General features: G+C 39.5%; 2 protein-coding genes across 3 annotated transcripts in view; one reads left to right on the top strand and one right to left on the bottom strand.

Annotated features, from left to right (window-relative positions):
* Positions 1-4,484, bottom strand: part of LIPI (lipase I) — a 39,769-nt gene extending 35,285 nt beyond the window's left edge. Inside the window, exons 1-2 of the mRNA XM_077807277.1 lie at positions 4,406-4,484; positions 577-953 (exon numbers count right to left, since the gene is read on the bottom strand). Coding sequence (XP_077663403.1) covers positions 577-953; positions 4,406-4,484 — 456 coding nt within the window. The remainder of the gene's footprint in view (positions 1-576; positions 954-4,405) is intronic.
* A 3,406-nt stretch (positions 4,485-7,890) lies between these two features.
* RBM11 (RNA binding motif protein 11) lies at positions 7,891-21,119 on the top strand. 2 transcript variants are annotated; one of them, XM_077819969.1, is made up of 6 exons: positions 7,941-8,091; positions 9,963-10,331; positions 12,116-12,278; positions 14,685-14,763; positions 16,853-16,946; positions 18,842-21,119. In XM_077819969.1, the coding sequence occupies exons 2-6, from the start codon at positions 10,329-10,331 to the stop codon at positions 19,172-19,174; spliced, it is 672 nt and encodes a 223-aa protein (XP_077676095.1). In that variant the 5' UTR covers positions 7,941-8,091; positions 9,963-10,328; the 3' UTR covers positions 19,175-21,119. The 2 variants fall into 2 exon arrangements, with proteins under 2 accessions (XP_077676088.1, XP_077676095.1); XM_077819962.1 differs by lacking the exon at positions 9,963-10,331 and having other exon boundaries at positions 7,891-8,091.
* Positions 21,120-22,467: the final 1,348 nt, after the last annotated feature.

Raw genomic sequence — 22,467 nt, 5'->3', positions numbered from 1 at the left:
GCTCAGACTTTTATTCATCAACAATTGTTTTAGCTGCTCCTGTTAGCACTGGGAGGTATATAAAATATTTTGTACAATGGAGAACTGTTTTTTAACTGCCTTGTATCAATGATTTCTGATAAACATTCCATATAAGTAATATTCATAAGTGGGCTTTCTTTGAACCTCATTTAGTACTTAAAGGAGTACCTGATGCAACAATTTTTAGCAATGTAATGGTCTAGAGTTTTGCATATCCTTCACATGACCTTTCTCCTCTGAGATAGCAGCTCTTTGCTTAATGCAGCTGAAACTCCTTGCTGACAAAGTGATTCAAATATAACCTCAGTTCCATTGAAATAAAGTGCCCAAACCCCTTTTGACGTCAGTGGGAGCAGATGTGAGAACAAAGATATGTAAGTGATGCAGTGATAACTTCATGCAGTCACTAATGTAAGCATTTTGGTACAGACATTTCAAAGTATGGTATTTATTGTGGTCTTTCTGAGACCACTATATTTTGAACACTTTTTTTTTTTACTACCCAAAGCTATGCTATTTTAAATAATTCACCTCCAGGGTAAATGTCTACCTTACCAACATCTGGTCAATATATTTCTTCAAGATTTCTGCAACTCCTCTGCTGTTGTGGACAGCATTAGGATAAATTATAGTTGTAGCACCCCTGTTCCAATCTACTATAATGAGGTTAACGTCCTCTAAAGACAGCAGAAGTTCTTTTATGTCATTCAGCCATATTGGTGTAGAGCCTGTTAGTCTGAAGCCATGGACTACAAAGACAGTTTTCTTGGTCACATCCAGATATGTAGATGCTGTTGTATTATATTCACTGAGACTCTCGGAACAGTTTTGGTTTGTCCTTGTATACAAGAGCAGTTTCACTTTTAGATCTGTCCCAGCTAAAGCATTGTGTATGCTAAGATCTGTGAACTCTTCACATTTTTGTTCTGTATCTGAAAAATATAAAAATGTTAGACAATTGTTTGATCAGTTAGACTCTGTAAAAGGCCATTCGTCTACACTCTTTCTTTCTCTAATTGTCCACAAAGGGTGAAGTACTTCCATTTATTCTAGCATTTTGAATAACTTATTTCCTCCCCAACAAACACAAACTAGTTGGTTTAGCACCTTCACTTTGTCCTCAGCTTTGCTGGGTTCACTGAACTCATCTAAAGCCTGTGCTTATTCCAACTCTGCGACACAAACCTGGGGCCAGATCCCCAACTATCGTAAATCAACACAGCTACATGGACTTCAAAGCTGATTTACCCAACTGAAGGTTAGGCCCCCAATATTTTTACAAACCTTCCTCGGTTTTTCCTGTCATATGCCTCTTTATATAAAACAAAGTATAAAAATACAAACTGTCAATTTCTTTTGGAAAGTTGAAGTAGGAAGAGGAATAGTAACTACTCTGTTCCTAAATGGTAGTTTTTCTTGTAAGCTTATTTAAACTAAGTTTTCAGTTTACTGAGGATTCTATAAATAGGCAAAAAAATAAATGGGAATCTGGCAGAGATTGGAGGAAGTGGTTGCAGCACTTTCACATTTCTCTGGAACCAAGTGGCATTACAGAGAAAGTGGACCTGGTTAAATCACCCACACAGCTACACATGGCAGGTCCAGAGGCCCTGGATATACACAGTGCATTGCGGTGGAAGCATGAAGAGGATTACAAACTAGCTGACAAAGGTTTGGTTTTTTTAAAATCAAGAATACTGTGATCCACATAAGAATGTCACTTGAAAAGGTCCTTTATATTGTTTTAATCAAGAAACCAACTGACAGGTGAGATCGCTGAACACTATGTTCCAAATCTACATAACCAAGATAAATCGTGTGAATTTCAACAATTAACAGATGGAATAATTAGAGGTCAAATTATTTGTGGAATCATTGATAACCAGGCCAAAGCAAGGTTACTGCAAGAAATAGACTCGACGTTGCAAAGAATAGTGGATATATGCAGGGTTAGTGAAAACCAAAATAAGGTGACAGAGCAGGATACAAAAAGTCCTGAGTCTTCCTGCTCTATCATCTGGAAAGGCACAATATTTCTCCTGCTCATTCATGCAGTCACCTCATTAGAAATTATTGTAACCATAATTATTACATATTTGGAATTTCTGACTTTTAAAATTCAATACCAATTTTTTTCTGAATAAAAGTGTTAAATGTTTTATTTTAGTTTTAAGTAATTTGCAGTTATTATTTAACAGGTTACATCTTTGTGGACTAATATGACTCACTAAATCAGATAACTAATAAAAGAAGACACGTCTGGCTATAATCTTTAATAGACTTGTATACAGTGAATCTTAGTAAAGTGAGGAACTCTGAAATTCAAGAACAGTTCAGATTCAGATGCAATTAATTTGATCTTTATACTAACAACATCAAAAGGTCCTATTTCAATGTCTTACATTGGCAAGATCCTGAAAAGTTATCATCTGTCAAATTTAATTTCTGGTTTTCAAATCATGTCAATGTTAGGTAAGGTGAGAAAACTAAAACAGAAATTCTCTCTCACACATGCCACTCACACACCCACAACTACACGTTGGAGACAGTTTCAGTAAAAAAAAAAATATTATTTAGACATCTAATTGCGTTTTAAATATTCAGATTCACAGCTAAACTGTACAACATTTTTCCTCAGTGTACTATGAAACAGCTGTTCTTCCTCTAGAAAATCCAAAATGGATATCACTATCTTACAATTAGATAAGATTATTATTATCACCATGTATTTCTCAAACCTGTATAGTGAATTACAATGAGATATGTTAAATATTGAAATGTTCCTTGATATTAATGGGACTATTTTGATTTTTACACATGAAGCTCAATTCTCTCACTTACATCAGTGTAAATCAGAAATAAGTCCATTCAAGTCAATGGAATTACATGGGCATGAAACCAATGTAAGTGAGATCAGATTCAGATCAATGGAAACACAAAAGCCTATCCTGTTGGATTCAGAGTAACAGCCGTGTTAGTCTGTATTCGCAAAAAGAAAAGGAGTACTTGTGGCACCTTAGAGACTAACCAATTTATTTGAGCATAAGCTTTCGTGAGCTACAGCTCACTTCATTGGATGCATACTGTGGAGATATCAAAGATGAGTGAAACCTATTAGCTGAAAAGTATGCTACATATGAGTTAAACGTATCTCAGATGTTTACTTTCAAGTATGAAATGAGTACAAAAGGTGTTCACTGAAACGTAAATACAGGAAAAAGGACAATGCATCTGCTTTCTACACTTCTGCATACTTTATATTGTGGAATAGATGAAAACTCAAATGGATTTGAAATGTTTAGAAATAATTTGAGACCGTTCAGCAGTAAATTATTAAGCAAACTGGAAGCTTTGCAAATTTGATTTCACACATTTTTGAGGCAACATTTATTGGTTTCAGGTTTCAGAGTGGTAGCCATGTTAGTCTGTATCACCAAAAACAATGGGGAGTCCTTGTGGCACCTTAGAGATTAACAATTTTATTTGGGCATAAGCTTTCGTGGGGTAAAACCCATTTCATCAGATGCATGGAGTGAAAAATACAGTAAGCGGTATATATATACAGCACATGAAAAGATGGGAGTTGCATTACCAAGTGGGGGGTCAGTGCTAACGAGGCCAATTCAATTCAGGTGGAAATGGCCTATTCTCAACAGTTGACAAGAAGGAGTGAATATCAAGAGAGGGAAAATTACTTTTGTAGTGCTAATGAGGGCAATGCAACGTATAACTAACATGTTTGTATAACTAACATTGCTTTTTATACACCCTCATGAGAATATTCAAATATGCTCTTTTGTCAGATGCAAAAATTATAAATATCAGCTGGGCAGTTGTAGTTATTCCAGTAAATATATATCATTTCACCCTTTTCCGTTTAAATTTGTAAAATTTCTTTTATATTTGTCTTCACTTAGTGGCTTTTGAGGCTAGGACAGAGAGAACCAACAAAAACACACATTTTGATTGGAAGGGCTTTAATAAACAAATGACAGCGTACATAAAAATAACTAATTCACACATTTGTAAAATATACTTTGAAATTCTTTATACCTAGTAAATTAATGCTGAATAATTTCAGATTATGCTTAAAACTATTTTGCAAAAACTATTTTACAGTTCTCATACACTTCCACAATACAAAGTGCACATACTTCTGTTTGTGTACAAAAATGCAGAAGGAGATAAAGTATCATGTTTTTTCTTTATTTACCTTACACTGAAAATCTTTGTCCTACTTTCAAGTCAGTCAAGTTCACCTGACTAATTGTTTGTTACATTAATCGTGATTCAGAAGGTTTAATCTACATGTCATTTTGCAGTTAGAAAAGTTAGTCTGCTTTGCCTGGAAAAAGTCAAGAGGAACTTTTAGTGGCTCTCTTACCTGATCTCACCCAGCACGTCGAAAGGATGAACAGAAACAGCTTCAACATATGGAAATGGTGAAAAGCAACACGTAACATCCACAACTGAATGGAGAAGATTTTAGTATTTCCTTATAGTGTGCTAGCTTTCACTACGATCTGACAATTAAACGTCACTGATAAAACAGGTGTGGTGAAGAGAAGGAAGTTACTTTGCAAAGGGCAAAAACCAATGTTTAAGCTTTTGCAATGCATGACTCCTCCTATTTACTCACTTAAATTGGTGATGCATATTCCATTCCTTCAGAGTTATTTTTGTGTTTTTTTCTAATCATCAGTTGCCTTTCCTTCTCTCTCCTTGGGAACTACTGGACTAACATGGGTCTATACCTTGTGAGTAGTTGATGTGGTACGTTACTGGTGGCTCTGCCAGATATGTGGAATTTAGGGAGGAGTGGAAGTAATTGTACATTACTTTGCTTGCCCTCTCTGCTCAGATGAAATGCCAAGGAAGACAGACTATGTGGTTGTTTTTGATCGTCTGTTATACATCTGGTGGTCTGCAGAGTGTGGAAATAGAAGATGCTGAGATGGGCAAAAGCAACTTGCAGCAAAAACACATTTTGGCTATAAAATTGTTCCTCTGTAAGGACTAGAAAGAAAGCCATTGCATTCTTAGGGATTGATTTGACTTTGTGATTTTCCTAAGGATTCTCCCTCTAATCTTAACTCACAGAGGGAGTGGGGAATACTTTATAGAGGACAGAACTGGTAGTCAGAACTCTTGACTTGTATTTCTGATTCCGTCACTGGTTTGCTGTGTTATTGAGAGTAGGGTGACCAGACAGCAAGTGTGAAAAATTGGGATGGGGTGCGGGGTAATAGGAGCCTATATAAAACAAAGCCCCAAATGTTGGGATGGTCCCCATAAAATCGGGTCATCTGGTCACCCTAATTGAGAGTCACTCATATCACTTAACTTCAATGTGTGCCAGCTTCCCCATGTGTAAAACAGAATAATACTTACACCCTCACAGAGGTGTTGTGAGACTTAGTCAATTATGACCTCATTACCCTTCCCAGTTGGAAAACCCACAGGAGTAGAAAAAGGCAGAGTAAATCTGAGTGATGTTTTCCTTGCAAAGATTCCTTCACAATTGTTCCATTGGATAGATGTGATTTTGTGATGTTCTTTCCAGAACAACATATGGGGCCCATTCCTCATAGACTAGCGAGAGACCAAGAGTATCTGGGCTGGCTTTGTGTTCCTCTACTGTGTCAGGGGGTGTTTTGAGTCTGAGGCCAGCAGTATCATGTGGTGGAGATACTCTGGACCGTGTTGCCCAACAGCGAGAGTCAGTACTGCTTGCAGCTGTATTACCCGATGGTGAGTCAGTAGACAGGGTAGGAAAACCCAGGCCCTTCCTACTCCAGCGGGTTCCAGCCCAGGGCCCAGTGAAACAATATGTCAAAGTATGCAGCCTAGGAGGGTGGGCACCTGCCACTTCCTACCCTGGCATCAGTTCTTTTGCTGGCGTGACTGGGTCGTTTCTGAGCTCCCCTTGGAGACCTCATTGGGCCCCGCCTGGTTTTTGAATGTTATAATTCTTGACGTCTGAGAACCAGTCGGAGAACACTTCAATTTCTTTGGTCACTTGATTACAGACCTAAAAGTGGCACTTCTTCAACAAAAAAACTTCAAAAACAGACTCCAAGGAGAGACTGCTGAATTGGAATTAATTTGCAAACTGGATACAATTAACTTTGGCTTGAATAAAGACTGGGAGTGGATGGGTCATTACACAAAGTAAAACTATTTCTCCATGTCCCTCCCCCCCCCCCCACTGTTCCTCAGATGTTCTTGTTAACTACTGGAAATGGCCCACCTTGATTATCACGACAAAAGGTTACCCCCCTAACCTCCCCGCTCTCCTGCTGGTAATAGCTCACCTTAAGTGATCACTCTGGTTACAGTGTGTATGGTAACACCCATTGTTTCATGTTCTTTGTGTATATAAATCTCCCCACTGTATTTTCCACTGAATGCATCCGATGAAGTGAGCTGTCGCACACGAAAGCTCATGCTCAAATAAATTTGTTAGTCTCTAAGGTGCCACAAGTATTACTGTTCTTTTTATAATATCTAGTTGAGCCACATGATGGCAAGTCAAGCACAGGCTTTGTTTTTCATTTTCAGGGGGTGCTTACACCCCGAGAGGTCCCAGTGGGAGCACGGGGCTGCAGTACCAAGGCCACCAAGTAAACGACAACTAATGCAACTTGGTGACAAGCGTATTCAAAAGTAACAAGTCTCTGGGCACCACTTGCTTCCTTTCGTGGAGCTGAGCCTGCGATTTCCCCACGGGGACCCCTTCTGCAGCAGGAAGAAGGGGGGAGGTGGTCTCAGGCTGCCTGTGGCCCACAGACGATTGCCAGTTTGGGTTGGCTGCCTTCCTGGAAGAGTAAAGGAATACTTGTGGCACCTTAGAGACTAACCAATTTATTTGAGCATAAGCTTTCGTGAGCTACAGCTCACTTCATCGGATGCATACTGTGGAAACTTCAGAAGACATTATATATACACAGAGACCATGAAACAATACCCCCTCCCACCCCACTCTCCTGTTGGTAATAGCTTATCTAAAGTGATCACTGTCCTTACAATGTGTATGATAATCAAGTTGGGCCATTTCCAGCACAAATCCAGGTTTTCTCACCCTCCGCCCCCCCCCCCCCACAAATTCACTCTCCTGCTGGTAATAGCCCATCCAAAGTGACCACTCTCCTTACAATGTGTATGATAATCAAGGTGGGCCATTTCCAGCACAAATCCAGGGTTTAACAAGAACGTCTGGGGGGAGCGCGGTAGGAAAACACAAGGGGAAATAGGCTACCTTGCATAATGACTTAGCCACTCCCAGTCTCTATTTAAGCCTGAATTAATAGTATTCAATTTGCAAATGAATTCCTATTCAGCAGTTTCTCCCTGGAGTCTGGATTTGAAGTTTTGCTGTTGTAAGATAGCGACCTTCATGTCTGTAATCGCGTGACCAGAGAGATTGACGTGTTCTGCTTTATGAATGTTATGAATCAACTTCCTGGAAGAGGACACACAACACGATCTGGTCTCCAGCACAATCCTAGCGGCCTCTTGGCCACGCTGGGCCCAGGCTGCAGCGCTGCTTGGGGACTGCGCACGGCAGCGGGGAGGGCAGAGCCAGGCCCCAGGGTCGGGGCCTTTGCGCAGGCGCTGAGCGGGCGGGGCGGTTGCCCTTGAGGCGAGATGGGGGAGAGGCTGCGACTGTGTCTCCAGTTGGTTCCCTGTCACCTCAGGAGGCGGGGTTGGAAACTGCGAAGCTCCGCCCCTGCCCGCGCGAGGGTTGCTAGGACGCCGAGCCCGAAAACGCAATGTTCTGGCGGCCGCCAGGCGCGGCACTCGTCTCCTAGCAACTGCGGTAAAGCACTCCCGCCTGCCTGTCGTGCTACTGAGGCGGGTGGCCGGTGCTTTACGGACGGTCGTGCGTGTTCACTCCGTCTTCCCCCCGCCCCGTGCTAGCGCTGATGGAGTGTTGGCGTTGACTGACTGACGCCCTGCTGGGCCGCCATGTCCGCGCCGGGGCGGGCGGGGGAGCCGGACCGGACCCTGTTCGTAGGGAACCTGGAGAGCCGCGTGCGGGAGGAGATTCTCTACGAGCTCTTCCTGCAGGTGCCGGCAGGGGGCGTGGCCTGGCAAGGGGGCGGGCAAGTGGAATGAGTGGGCAGGTGGGGGCGGGGCCTGGGAAGGGGGTGGGGTCAAAGAGGTGGCGGTGGGACTTGGTAGGAGCAAGCCTGTGGAATGCGGGGCCTGGGCGGATCCAGGGAGGTAGACTGTGAGATCATGGCCCCAGGGGCGGGGGCCTGTGGAAGGTGGGGGATGGCCCGGGGGCGGGGTCTGTGGAAGGTGGGGGCGGGGCTTGGTGGGAGCGAGGCGGGTGGAATGTGGGGGCCGGGCCCGGGGGCGGGGCTTATCCTGGGGAGGTGGGAGGTGGGCTTGGTGGAATGGAAGGGCCCCTGGCTGGGGCAGGTTGGGGTGTCTCTGTGATGGGCGGTGGGGGGCTGCAGTCAGTACCGGAGCTGCCCCTCATGTTGCCTGGCGTTGCCGGGCTCCCACCGGCATCCAGCGGAGCAGGCTGAAGAAGTCACTCTCCCCTGTTCAGGGTCCGTGTCCTGTTCTGTCCCCCAAGCTGGGGTTGAGGGCGTTGGCTCCCTTAGCTCTCCACCCTGTGTCTATGAGGAGGGTGGCCAAGCTGTCCCGTTGTCTAGTCTGGTATTCTCAGCCTCCAACGTTCAAAAATTGTAAATCTGGCCCCAAATCACGTGACCTTAATAAACTTTTTGTTTTTTTATTTGCTTTCTGGGTTTTGATTCATTTGGGTCATGTTTTCCAGCATTTCTCTGTACCAGAAAAGGTTAGAAAGGTACAAAAACACAAAAGGTTAAGAGAAAGCTAAGATTCTCGTGTAATCACCTGCCTTCAGAAACTGGGGCATTAAGAAGACCTACTATTGCAAGACGCATTGAATTTGTAAGAGTTGGTAACAGTAGTCCTTTGGTTGCTTCTGGGTCCTTGGACACACTTAGGCTACCCCGATTTGTAGGAACTAGTACAGGGAGGAGAGGCATGTGATCCATTCCCAGTGAGAAGCATGATGTCTAAATTTTCTCTCTCAAATGTTTTTGGTGCTTATGTATGCAAATTCCTGCCGGTTACCTTTTAAATGTTGAGGTAGGGATCAGTTTCTGCTATCTGTGTGTGTGACTGCGTGCACATGTGCATAGTGTTCACATCAGAAATTCACTGTCATCAGGGTTCCCCTCACTGACAATAAACAAAGGCCAATTATAGAAGAAAGCATCAAGGCCTAGACTTTTTTACTTTAGGAGGTTCGACCCTTTGTTATTGCCTCTGCCACTTCATAATCCTTGAATTAGCTTTTTCCAGAGATGGGGGTGAAAAAAAGCATCCATCTCATCTCCCCTTAGCAGCCATTCTGGTTCTTGCTCCCTACATTTAAACCATGTTGTACTACTCATGCTCCCTGGTGAGACAGTCCATCATGCTGTCCCAGTGAAATAAAAATAGGATGAAACTCCCAACATGCAGTCCTTCACCCTGAAATGAATCTTGTATATGAGCTACCCTGATCAGCTGATCCTGGCTAACAGTGTATACCTATTAGCTGTAGCTTCCGTCATACACCTCCTCAGGAGTCCAAGCAGGTCTTTCCTTCTTCCTTATTCTCCTTTCTTCCTCCATACATGCTCCTTTACTCTTATTTTTATTGTGGCCGGATGTGCTCCACAGAAGTGCTGTCCTCCCCTCTCTCATGGAGACTGTAGAATTCAGTATGGTAGCACCTCATAGTCCAAAAACACTCCGAAGGCTTTAGTTCCTAAACCTTTTTTCCTGTATCATAGTGTTTTCTCTTACCACATTAAATAGAAAGAACAGCTATAAAATTGATTCTCTTTTCGTTTTTATAACTATTCGTTTATGTAACTTTGCTCAGCACAAAATTATTTTTTATTTATAAACAGGAAGATCTACGTATAAAAGACTGATCATCAGAGCACATGGTTTGTTACTACTAGTTCTTGAAGAACCAGATCATCTGCATTAGACAAATCCTGAGCAGCAGACTGGATACCTGTAGGAAACTTGCAGATTAGGAAAAAAAATTGCTTCGAGATTCAAACAACTCTGGAAAAAATAAAGCAGAGTTGAAAAAGTTGGTGGATGATTTGCCATTACTTTGAAATGTGCTTTCCTTTAAAAACCAAATACTTCAAGATGTTTGATCATGCAAGATCACCTTTCTGAAGAGTCCCTGCACAGGATAGCGTGAACTGAACCTTCTGCCTATCTTGATCATCATTCTGCAGCGATAGAATTAGAAAAAAAAAATGGTACATTATTTTTGTTCCTTCATATTTACCTTCATCTTTTGTATTCTCCATTTTCTTCTGAAAAAAAATCATTTTTTTTTACTTTATTTTCAGAAAGAAGTGTGTACAGTCATCTTATTTAATCTAGTCCCAATTCATAGATAGCTGGCAACAATGCCTTGCTATCAGAGTACATTAATCCAGAATCCCTAATGTCCTTAATGAGGATCCTTAATGTCTTCAGTGTGATAATATGGAGTGGATAACATGACTGTCAGCTCAGCACCATGAATCAAAAGGATCAGTTCCCTAGACAGACAAATTCTGATTTTGTATTTTGCTAATGATCATCTAAAATGCTGAGTAGTACATTAAGTAGAAATACAGAAAATCGAAGATTGATTTTATTTTCCTTTGTGCTCTAGTGTTCTCCATTTAACCTGTGCATATACGTGGCAATATAAGCCTCTGGCAGTTTGTGCAGAAACAGCAGGTTAACAATTGCTGAAAAGCCAGGCACACAGCATGCTACCTGACCTAAAGTAGTACATGATTTTGATGGTTTTTTTGGCTCTTATCCGAAACTTCATTTCATCATCAGTACTTCCAACAAGCAAGCCACTCATTTAAGACCAAAAGTCTAGTGGCTGTACAACAATAATTTGGACATCCAGTTAGTTGCTTCATGACCCCACCTAGTGAACTGAACAGAAATTTTACCAATCCAAGAGAGCAATGGAATTACGTATGTGTCCCTGCTACAAATGAGCCAACTGTAGTGTGACCACTCTTAAGCATTCCTGGTTTGTGGTAGGAGGGCTCCTCTTGCCATTTCCTCTCATTCTGCCAAATCACATTTCAGAAGTGAAGCATATCTGAGGAGGAAATGCTGATTCAGTGACTAAAATACTAGTTCATTCTTCTCTTTTGTACTGAAGGCCAATTGTCTTGGATGCTGTATTATGAAAACTACTACTTATTTGAAGTGCAATAATCAGCATTTCTTGAAGCATGATCACTTTGAACTTGGTTCTTCTAAAAAAAATATGCTTACCCACTACTGAAACAAATGGCACAGAGGTGGATCCCTTCTCTATGGAGACATGTGGGCCTCATGCTTAATAAGCTACAGTGTATCCCTAATGGTTGTCAGTGTCCCTGGTTTTTCTTTGTTACATATTTGTGATGACAGGTAGGCAATGTTCCAGTGAAAACTGATTTTTTTTTCTATTGTTTTAATTACAGATAACAGTGGAGCCACATACCCAACTTTGCTATTGCTACCACAGTCTTTTTTTTTTTTTTTAAGTAGCTGATCGAAACTGAATAATGCTACTTGTTACCTGAACTTATGCAAGCTCCAACATGGATGGGTACCTAGTTATATGTAGCTGGTATTACTCACTATTTGAATTGCACTAGCAGCACCCAAATGTTTCTATTTGGATTATGCAAGCTGGTGTTTCTGCCACAAATAATTTATAATTTAAAAAGATAGAGAAAGTGTGAGTGGGGTGATCAGGACCAGTGATAAGCACACATCAATTAGATGTTTTGTTACCTTCAAACAGGTGCATAGCTGACCTTTACTTGCAAGAGCCCCAGGTCTGGAGCTGTATGGATGCAGTCAGTAAAAAATGATGTGCATAGTCGGACTGATGTAGGGAATCTTAAATAGCACATGCTTGCATATTGTTTAGGTCTGACCATTAATAAATATTCATGAATGAAATAAAAATTCAAAACAGAATTAAAAGCTAATCTCTACTAAGGATTTATGAGAAAATAATGTAAGTTTCTTGCAGGCTGGACCATTAACCAATGTGACAATATGTAAAGACAAAGAAGGAAAACCCAAGTCTTTTGGATTTGTCTGCTTTAAACACACAGAATCAGTGCCTTATGCTATAGCTCTGCTGAATGGAATCCGTTTATATGGAAGACCAATTAAAGTACAGTATCGATTTGGTAGGTTTAGTAAGTCCCAAACTATTGAATTAACAACTTTAGTTTTCCTTTAATGTGAAATTCTAGCTCTGCTCTGTCATTGTAGAATGGATTTAGTAGCTGTGCGACATGCAAATTCTTGATTTGTTGTAGTCTTTTTGAGAAGTGGTTTACAAGTGAACAAAGCACAATCTGTTCTCTTAGGAAGAAATTGTCCATATTCATATAGCAAGAGATAAAATATTTGTGTTTTTAAGTTTATTAAGGAAAGAAGGCCAGGGAGTCAGAACATAACTTGTAAGGTATCAGAGAGGACAACAAGATGGCAAAAAATTCTGATCACACCAATGTAAATCTGGAGACAGTAGAATCACCCTGAATTTGCACCAGTGTAACTGAACGCAGAACTTGGCTGAGAATGTTTACAGTAGAGTATTTAATCATGTTTGCATGCCAAGTTTTTTTCTGAGGCAAAAAAGGGATGTGTGGACTGCTTGCATGTGCTTGTTTTTACTTTTTTTTTTTTTTTTTTTGAGATGGAAAATAATGTGATTAAAAGGGTACTGTCAAATTGGGTTCAAATTTTAATTCTGTGTTTAAGAAAATAAAACTCAAACTTTTGTAAAACTTGTGACTAGTAGATTCCACTAACATGTCTGAAAAGAATTTCAGTTTAAACATTGACAAAACAAATATTGAAGTATTAGCCCGGGCATCCTGTTGACACTACAGCATATACTGTTCCTTACCATTAGTGAAGTTGCACCATTGGTGTGTTACAGCTATGAAGTTTGCTAATGTAGATACAGTCTTTGCTGGTCATTTAATCATACAGAATATAAAAGTATTTTACACAGTAAAATAATTTATTACTTAATTCTGTCAGATACAATTAATTGTGAATGGAAAGTCAGTCTATCATAAATGGTAGAAAATAAACTTGACATTCAAATTGACAAATTTAATAATTTGGAGGGAGAATGCAGTAAGATACATAGGTAAGTGCTTTCAAAATAGAAAATGATAATTTCCTTTTAATATCACAGTGAAATATAACTATATATGTGATATATAATTATAATGTGTTATTAATTTTCTTTATATCTCAATAATGGCCTGCCAGACTAACCAACAAGAAAAGTGTGCTGAAGTACTGTACTAGATGTACTAGGTGTGATTTCTCCTTCCTACCCTCTTCCCATATTTTTTCATCGGTGCATGGGTACTTGGATTGGTCCCAATGAAGTTTGCCATTGACTTCTGTGAGATCAGGATTTGATCTCCATATCCCCTCAGTCTCAGTCCGAGAACTACCCCAGTGATGAGTTAAGAATGACATTTCAGATTGTACTTTTTTAAGATGAAAAGAACACTTTCCAGCAGTTTATTTCCAAAATTAATCAATCCATTAAAATTTGTTACAGAGAATGTTCTGCATGTTATATTTCTTTCTAGAAAACTCAAAATCTGTCACTGAGTCATCTTCTGAGTGAGTCACCAAAAAGAAACAACCAACACAGTCCACTTTAAGAGCAGAATGTCCAGGCTCTTTAGTACTACAGTAAAACTATTCTGAAAACTGTGGTGAAGTTGACTGTAAATTAAACAAAATATTTGTTTAGCCCCACAAAGAGCACAGGAAAGAGAAAATAAACATTTGGCAAAAAGAAAGTGAAATACTAGTTAGAGAAATCTAATTTTCAAGCTCTTGTACCAAGAGTATTTACAAAAAGTGAAGAGAAGAAAAAGTGAATCTTACTTGTTGAAAGTGTGTCCCTTTAAGTCAAATCCTTAATATTATTTAAACATTTTGGGATTATGTAAATATACTATGGTAATAATTTATGTTGTATACTAAATAAAAGCTATAGGATTTCTAGTCTGTTGAAACTAATGGGATAAAAAAAAATTACATTCAAAATAGGAGTCCTAGATCAAAAGAGTTCTGTTGGCATAAGTTAACATTTTCAAAAAGTGCCTGAGTGCTTTAGGAGCTTAAGTCCCATTGACTTTCAATGAGATTTAGGCTTCTAAGTGCCTACATCTCTTTTGAAAAGGGACTTAAGCTCCTGAGTCTCCTAGCCACTTTTGAAAAACTTACCCATGAGTTAAGAAAATACCTTCTACAACAAAGTGGGCCAGGTTCTGCTTTCCGTTAAACCACTGTTAAATCAGAAGTAACTCCACTGTAATAAGTGGGGTCACATGAATATTCAGCTAATGTTTTCATGCGGTCACAATCAGGCTCTGGAACTTTAACCTGCTGTAGAATGGTGTCTTACATCTACAAGTGCTTGGTATAAAAAAATATACCCAACTTTGTGTCTCCCACAACTGATTTAGGACAGTTTATTTATTTTTAACCAGTTAAGGTAATAGTCTTCATATGAAACAGAATAAATGTTACCATTTTTATTTTGTTTACAGGGAGTTCCCACTCACCAGAGTTAAACAGCCCTAGTCAAGGTTCTGAGAACTGGGTTGACATATATTCACCAACATATAGGTAATGGAGAACATCTGTAAAAATATCATTGCAAAATGTTCAAGATATTGCATTATTTTAATTAAAATTTTATTTAACACTTAATTGAAATCTGCCTAGTGGGATAATACAATCAGTGGGTGAGAAGAAGTAGTTGAATTAGCTTTCACCAAAAAAAACCCCACATGTATTTTTAAAGTACTGAGGGCCCAATCCTACTTACATTGTAGTATGTGGAAACAGCAGTAGGCCTTTATAGAAGTAAAGCAAGAGACACTTTAATACCCAGGATCATTTTATAAGTATTTCAAGGAAACAAATACCTAATAGAGTAAATTTCACCCTGTAAAATGATGGTCATAATATATTATTTTTGGCCCCACACATACAGTATATGTTGCTGTGCCTGGGATTGATCAGTCTCTCTGATTCTGTGCCAGACCCTGAATGGTTCTACAGTAGAATCTCAGAGTTACGTATACCAGAGTTACGAACTGACCAGTCAACCACACATCTCATTTGGAACTGGAAGTACACAATCAGGCAGCATCAGAAACAACAACAAATACAGTACAGTACTGTGTTAAACGTAAACTACTAAAAAAAAAAAAAAAAAAAGGAAAAGAACCATTTTTATTCTGCATAGTAAAGCTCTATTAAGTCAATGTTCAGTTGTAAACTTTTGAAAGAACAACCATAATGTTTTGTTCTGAGTTACAAACATTTCAAAGTTACAAAGAGCCTCCATTCCAAGGTGTTTGTTAACTCTGAGGTTCTACTGTATTATATTAGGGGTGGGGGCCTTTTGGTATGAAACATCTGGTATTTTAAAAGTTGTAATCCATACTAGAATCTGAGATCAGTATGTATATACCACATATATAAACAGTTGTAGTGTATTTTGACTCCATTCCTGCTAGCTAGTCAAGCTGTTGGGGACCATGTTACCTCTGCCTAGTCGCAGGTCAGCAAGCTTGGTTTTTAGATCACGGTGGTTGGGCCTGGATCCTATTACTTTAAACATTTGGGTGTTTAGAATGGATACTATGTCAATCCAAAATAACCAGACAGAATGAATTTTACATGCCTTGTTTCTTTCACAAGAAAGTATAAATGTAAAATTATTTCAGAGCATTTTTCCCCCCCACAAAAAAAACCTCTAGAACAGAGGTGGGCAAACTATGGCCCGCGGGTCACATCTGGCCCACGGGACCATGCTGGCCCGGGAGGCTAGTCCCTGGACCCTCCCGTGCTGTTCCCACAGCCATGCCGCCACGTGGGCAGCGGGGCTGCAAGCTCCTGCCGCTCTGAGCGGCATGCTAAGGGGGTGGCGCGCGCGGGCTGGTGGGAGGATGGGTAGGGAGTCCTGGGGGGCAGTCAGGGGACTGGGAGCAGGGGGCGGTTGGATGGGGTGGAAGTTCTGGGGTGGTCTGGGGACGGGGAACAGGGGGGTTGGATAGGCCGTGGGAGTCCCGGGGGACCTGTCGGGGCAGGGGGTGTTGGATAAGGGGTGGGATCCCGGGGGGGGGGGGGCAGTAAGTGGGAGGGGGCGAATGGGGGCAGCGGCACCCGATGTGGCCCTCGGGCCAAAAAGTTTGCCCATCCCTGCTCTAGAACTACATTTTTTAGAAAAAAGCAATTAGTGATAATGGAAATAATTTTAAAACCCCATCAAGTTTGTGTACATGTACAAATGACATAAGAATATAAAAACATAAATCATCATAGTGGAGCTTACCTCTGAAAATGCAGCCTAGGTATTCAACACTTTTGTTTAAAACTCTGGCAGAACTGTTAAGGGAAATTAAGCTCTCAGGGCTTGATCCAATGTCCTTTAGAGTCTATGTAAGTCTTTCCATGGACTTCAGTTGACTTTGAGAACAGGGCTTCAGGAACAGTCCTTTGCTGAATCCTCTCTTCTAGTTCCTTTAGTTGACACAATTTTGTCATGGAGCTTCAGCTGTTAAAAGCTGAATAAACTCCTGTTTTAACATATCATCCATCTAGTCGGCTGCATGTGATATCCCCAAAATTCAGATAATTGATTTTTTTTTTTAAAAAGGAATCTTTGATAAGAGTCGTCTTCATGTATTTATGATTGTTTTCACAGGAATCAAGAGCCTTATGGCAGTCCTCCATTTCCCATTACTCCTTTTCCAATGAACAATAGTTTATCTCAGGAATATTCAGTCTTTCAAAAGATGGTAAGTTTTCTTAAATGTTACAAATATGGTTAATAGTTGATCCTTCCATTAAAACAAAATGACTTGTGTGAAATGAAAGACAACAGAATTCATGTATTAAAGAGTATAGTTTCTGAATTTCTAGTCGCCATGTCCAAATAACAGAGGTATGTCTGGATGGAAGTTACAAATTCTTAGCATACCAGGGAGTATAAAAATTGGATATTTTGTTTTCTGACATGGTGCTTGTGTAACACATTAAAATGGAAGCCTGATCAGAATTTGAGTGCCTGGCTACCAGTCCAAAATTTTAATCCTGCTCTGACATTGGCTCTCTCAAATTGAGGGAGCCCCATTCTTCTGAAAAATAAGGTTGCTTATTTTGCTGCCTGGATATGGATTTTAATGCCCAACTTTAGGCAGCAAACATTGTGGGCTGGATTCTGTGTTGCCCTGTGGTCCAATTAGGCTGCCAATATTAAAGACAGTGGATCTGCTAAACTAGGGAATACTTCTCCTGTCTCATCTGGAGAAGCACTAGGTGTGCTGAAAGTATAGCTAGGAGAGTGTGGATGAAACATCACTGCAGTCCAGCTGTCACAGCTGCCCCAGGCATAAACTGGAGATGCCCTAACTTAGTCAAAGGCCAAAGTTAGAATTTGGGAAGGCACAAAGATGACATAAAACCACTTTTCTGCCCCAAGCCCTTTCCCCCAGCATGTGCATGCACGCACACACACACACACACACTCTTATAATTTGTATTGCCATCCCTGTTCCTGCTTATCTAGAACAGAGAATCTGACGCATTGGGTCTAACATTTTCTTTAATTTTCCTGTCTGTAAAATGGAGATATTAAAGTATCCTACAAAGGTATAGAACTACTTAATATTTTTGTAGCTCTTTGAAGATGGAAAAGCATGATATAAGGTAATAACTTATAGTTGTAAAATGGTGCTAACATTTTCATTATAGATGCAGTGATTCATGCAAAATTAAGATTTGTCTTGTTAGAACTTAGTCTAATATGCAGGGCTATCAATTTATTGCAGTTAACTCAAGCAATTAACACAAAACAAATTAACTAGATAAAAAGTAGTCACGATTAATCACAGTTTTAATCATACTGTTAAACAGTAGAATACCAATTTAAATTTATTATAAATGGTTTTGGATATTTTTCTACATTTTCAAATATACTGATTTCATTTACAACACAGAATTGAAAGGGTACGGTGCTCACTATATATTATTTTTTATTACAAAATTTGCACTGTAAGAAAGAAAAATAGTATTTTTCAGCTCATCTCATACGAGTACTATAGTTTAATCTCTTTATCATGAAAGTGCAACTTACAAATGTAGAATTTTTACATAAATGCATGCAAAACCAAAATAAGGTAAAACTGTAGAGCCTACAAGTCCACTCAGTCCTACTTCTTGTTCAGCCAATCGCTAAGACAAACAAGTTTGTTTACATTTATGGGAGATAATGCTGCCTGCTTCTTATTTACAATGTCACCTAAAAGTGAGGCCAGGCATTTACATGGCATTGTTGTAGCCAGTGTTGCAAGGTATTTACATGCCAGATATGCTAAACATTAGTATGCCCCTTAATGCAATCTACAAGTTGAAGCATGCTCTTTTTTTAACCTTTTTTACAGTGAAAATATATGTAATCAAAACTAATAATATAACGTGAACACTGTGCACTTTGTATTCTGTGTAGTAATTGAAATCAATATATTTGAAAATGGAAAAACAACAAATATTTATAATAAATTTAAATTGGTATTCTATTGTTTAACAGTGCAATTAAAACTGATTAATTGTAACTGTTTTTTAATCTCTCAATTAATTGTGATTTTTTAGTCCTTTGACAGCCCTACTAATAACTGAGTTTTTGTTTTTTCAGATGAGCCATTTTTTAACACAGCAGTATGCTGTTTACAGTCCAATGGAACAGCAGCTTCCTTACTATCAGATGACTCCACCACCATCTTCAGTTTTGCCCATGCCACCCTATATGAATCCTGTTGAGGATTTTAAAGCTGGGCAAAGCTCTTTTGAGTGGGTTCCTCCACAGCTGAGCGACTGTGAATCATACCTGGCTAATGAAAATGCTTGTAAAAGAAAAAGAGAGCAGCAAACTAGTGATAGTGACAGTAGCATGGAAAATGACAGAAAAAAACAAAGAGAACATGGCCAAAAATACCGGAAGTGTAAAGTCAAGAAAAAAAGGCACTAATACTGTGTGACTGAGTTCAGTTTTTTTTTAATTGCACTTTTATTTGTTCTTTTTATTTGAGAGTGAGCGTCTCTCATTTTTGCACTTTACAAAAATGGATTCACAAGATTCATGACTATTATTTTTGAAATGTAGTATGTATAAAGTATCCTGACATTGCAGTTAACATATTTGGAGGAAGAAATCCTTCTAAAAAAGGTATAGGAAAAGTATTGTAAAAGTTGAACTTTTCCTAATAAAGGACAAAAGCACTTTTGTTTCCCTTATTTTTTCATGAAGCAATGACACCTATTATTCCACTAATACATGAAGTTTTCAACTTTAGTCAGCCAAGAGTATTACAGATGTGAGTTGGAGTAAGAAATCTGTAGGGTAGCTTTACAAGAATTGTTCAAGCTGAGCAGTATTAAAGATTCAGGATTTCATATCCTAGCTCTATTTTGGACTAAGGCAGGGATCAGACAAGTATAAATGATCAGCACATCCCTCGGGCCACGCCACTTCCTGCAGCCCCCTTTGGCCTGGAATGGCAAACCGCGGCCAGTGGGAGCTGCAGTTGGCCAAACCTGCAGACACTGCAGGTAAACAAACAGTCCCGGCCCGCGAGCGGATTTCCCTGATGGGCCGCCTGTCAAAGGTTGCCGATCCCTGGGCTAAAGTATCAAAAACGGTAACAGATTTTTTCAGGTGTCAGAATCTGCTTTGATTTAATTTTCCTACCAAGGGTATATTTTCAGCTGGGCTAAGATCTGGCCTTCCATAGTTATTGGTACTGTTAAGATTTGCGAAATAATTTGGGGCGGAAATCTGAGTCATTTCACTTGTAGCTATGTGATTTGTGCCCATGATTACTTATATGTACTAATAATTAAGATTATATGCACATTTTGTGGGTGTGATTTGCACCCACAAAAAGGATGTCACCCTTCCATAAATTTATCTTTCTGTATATTATTTGCTTGCTTTAAAATCAGGAATGCAAGCTTTGTGTCAGTGGGTCAAAAGGTCACCTACGTGTTGTTATTGCCTCTGTGAGTAGCTTTTAATCTTTTACTGGAATGCTAATTTCTAACCCAACAGCAAGACAAGTGAATTACTACAGCAATTGTATGAAAAGAAGACAACGATTCCACTATTTAACAAAGGGAAAACATCACTGTCACAAAACTGTGAAAAATCAGAATAATGCAAGAAGAAATAATTTTCCTATTTTTCACTGCCTTGCTTATATTTGCAACAAAGTATAACTCATTACAGTAACAAAGAGAAATGTACAGTGCTGTGGTTTTGTGCAAGAAAAGGGCAACAGAAATAATACTATAATCCTATTGAGTGGAAAGGATGACTTTGTTTTGAAATTTTTCTGTTACAAAAAGTTTAGGCTCAATGTAGACTGTTAATATTTCTATTACTATTAGTTTTTTTTTAATCTTCTCTTTTTAATTGATCCAGTTCATTTAGATGTAAATATCACTTTGGATTGTTTGTGAAGCAAATAGTGTAACATTTTATTAATGCAAAGAAACCATTTTCAACTTGATTAGAATTGATTATTTCTAGTACCCAAATTGAATGAGATGGAAAGAGTAAACAGTATAGATGAAGAGAAAATTGAGAGTTGTAAATATTTCTATTTTATCATATATCACCGGTAAGTAAACTTGTTTTTTAAGGATGCTACCTGTAACCTGCCAATGTCCGTTTAACCAGAACTACCAGATATGCCACTGCCAGACAAGATAGACCCAATGGAAAATTAATACAACTATTCTGTGTCCTTGAGCTGTGTATGCTACACAATCTGCATTTAGGATTGTTAGAATCAATGAAGTAGGGAAAAGAATTCTGTTTGAGAACTGTTTGAGTCAGTGCATTATATGTATTGTAAAGCAGAAAATTTCCATTATATCTTATTTAGTATACACATAAGGAAAACAATGCATCCAGCACAAAACACTGTGTGCAAAGTATAACTTCACTTATCTTGGTTAAGTGGAGAGAACATTACTTAAGATTAAACAGTTGTGTCTTGAGTCATAATTCATAGACTGGAAAAATTCCTACTCCAAAAATTATCTTGGTTTACATTTAAGTTTACTCAATTATGTTTCTCATCAACACAATTACTAAAAATCTAGGAAGTCACTAGTTAAGGAAACATGAACCATCTATGCATATTTATAGGTATAGGGGCCTGATTTTCATTTATACTAAGACCTGTTTACATAACTCTGGGAATGTTACTGGACCTTAAAAGGACCTTAAAGGAAGTGTAAATGTAACTTACACCCACTTTGGCCTTTCTGCATTGTCAGGATGGGATAAAAGGGCCTTAGTGTAACTGAGAATCATGCCCATAAATCTTTACATTTTCAAACTTTTAAAAGTGGAATGGGATAGGAGAGTGGGGGGGGGGGCATGGAAGGATGGGTCTAAAGGGAGATCCAATGAGATAGGGGAACATGCAGGGGATTAAGGGCAGAGCTTGGAGCTGAAGTAGGGCACAACTTGGATCAGATTCCAGTTATCCATATCTGTGAAGACCAAGATCGTGGACAGCTTTATTTTATTTTCAGGTGGTTCCAAAAATGGAGTTGCAATCAGCTAATGCATTGGGCCTGGGTAACTTCAGTCTCCCGAGACTGCAATACTACCAGCTAGTGACCATAACTACTCAGCTTGTTCATTTGTGTGCAAGCTAGCATGCTGTTATTGTTACTTGTTTGCAGAGAGCCAATAGCATGCAAACATTTTGAAGAGCTTTATGAGATAAAACTATTCTCAAGTCTCATAAGGCCAACTTTGTCCCCACCTTCAGCCCCTTGGGTTTTAAACCACATACTGCTCATAAGATCAGAAAGTTGGGCCCAAGGTCTCTGTATCAAAGCCCTTTCTGTCATTTTAGAGCAGCCTATGCTCTGTGACAGGTGGCAGCAGGCAGCAGTTAAGTAAAGGGTTCCAGCATGGAGGAATACATTATTACTTATTTTAGTGTCGAGCCTAATAGCTCCAGTTATGGATTAGGATCCCATTGTGCTAGGTGTTGTACAAACAGAACAAAAGATGGTCCTTTACCCAAAGAGCCTACAATCTAAGTATAAGACAAGAGAATACACATGGGGGAGTCCAGATGGGGAGTACAAGGAGAAAATATTGCACAGCATGACCGGCAGTGGTCTCAGCACTCCAACATTGTCGAGTTTTTTGTAGCAAAGGAGAGCTCTAGGGAGGAATTGGAAGTGGGACAAGGAGGTTGGTTTGCCAATGTTTATGGGGAGCTTCTCCTAAGCACA

This window comes from Eretmochelys imbricata, chromosome 1, assembly GCF_965152235.1.
Source record: "Eretmochelys imbricata isolate rEreImb1 chromosome 1, rEreImb1.hap1, whole genome shotgun sequence".
In the NCBI taxonomy this organism is placed as follows: Eukaryota; Metazoa; Chordata; order Testudines; family Cheloniidae; genus Eretmochelys; species Eretmochelys imbricata.
This window is presented reverse-complemented; position numbering and strand designations above follow the sequence as displayed.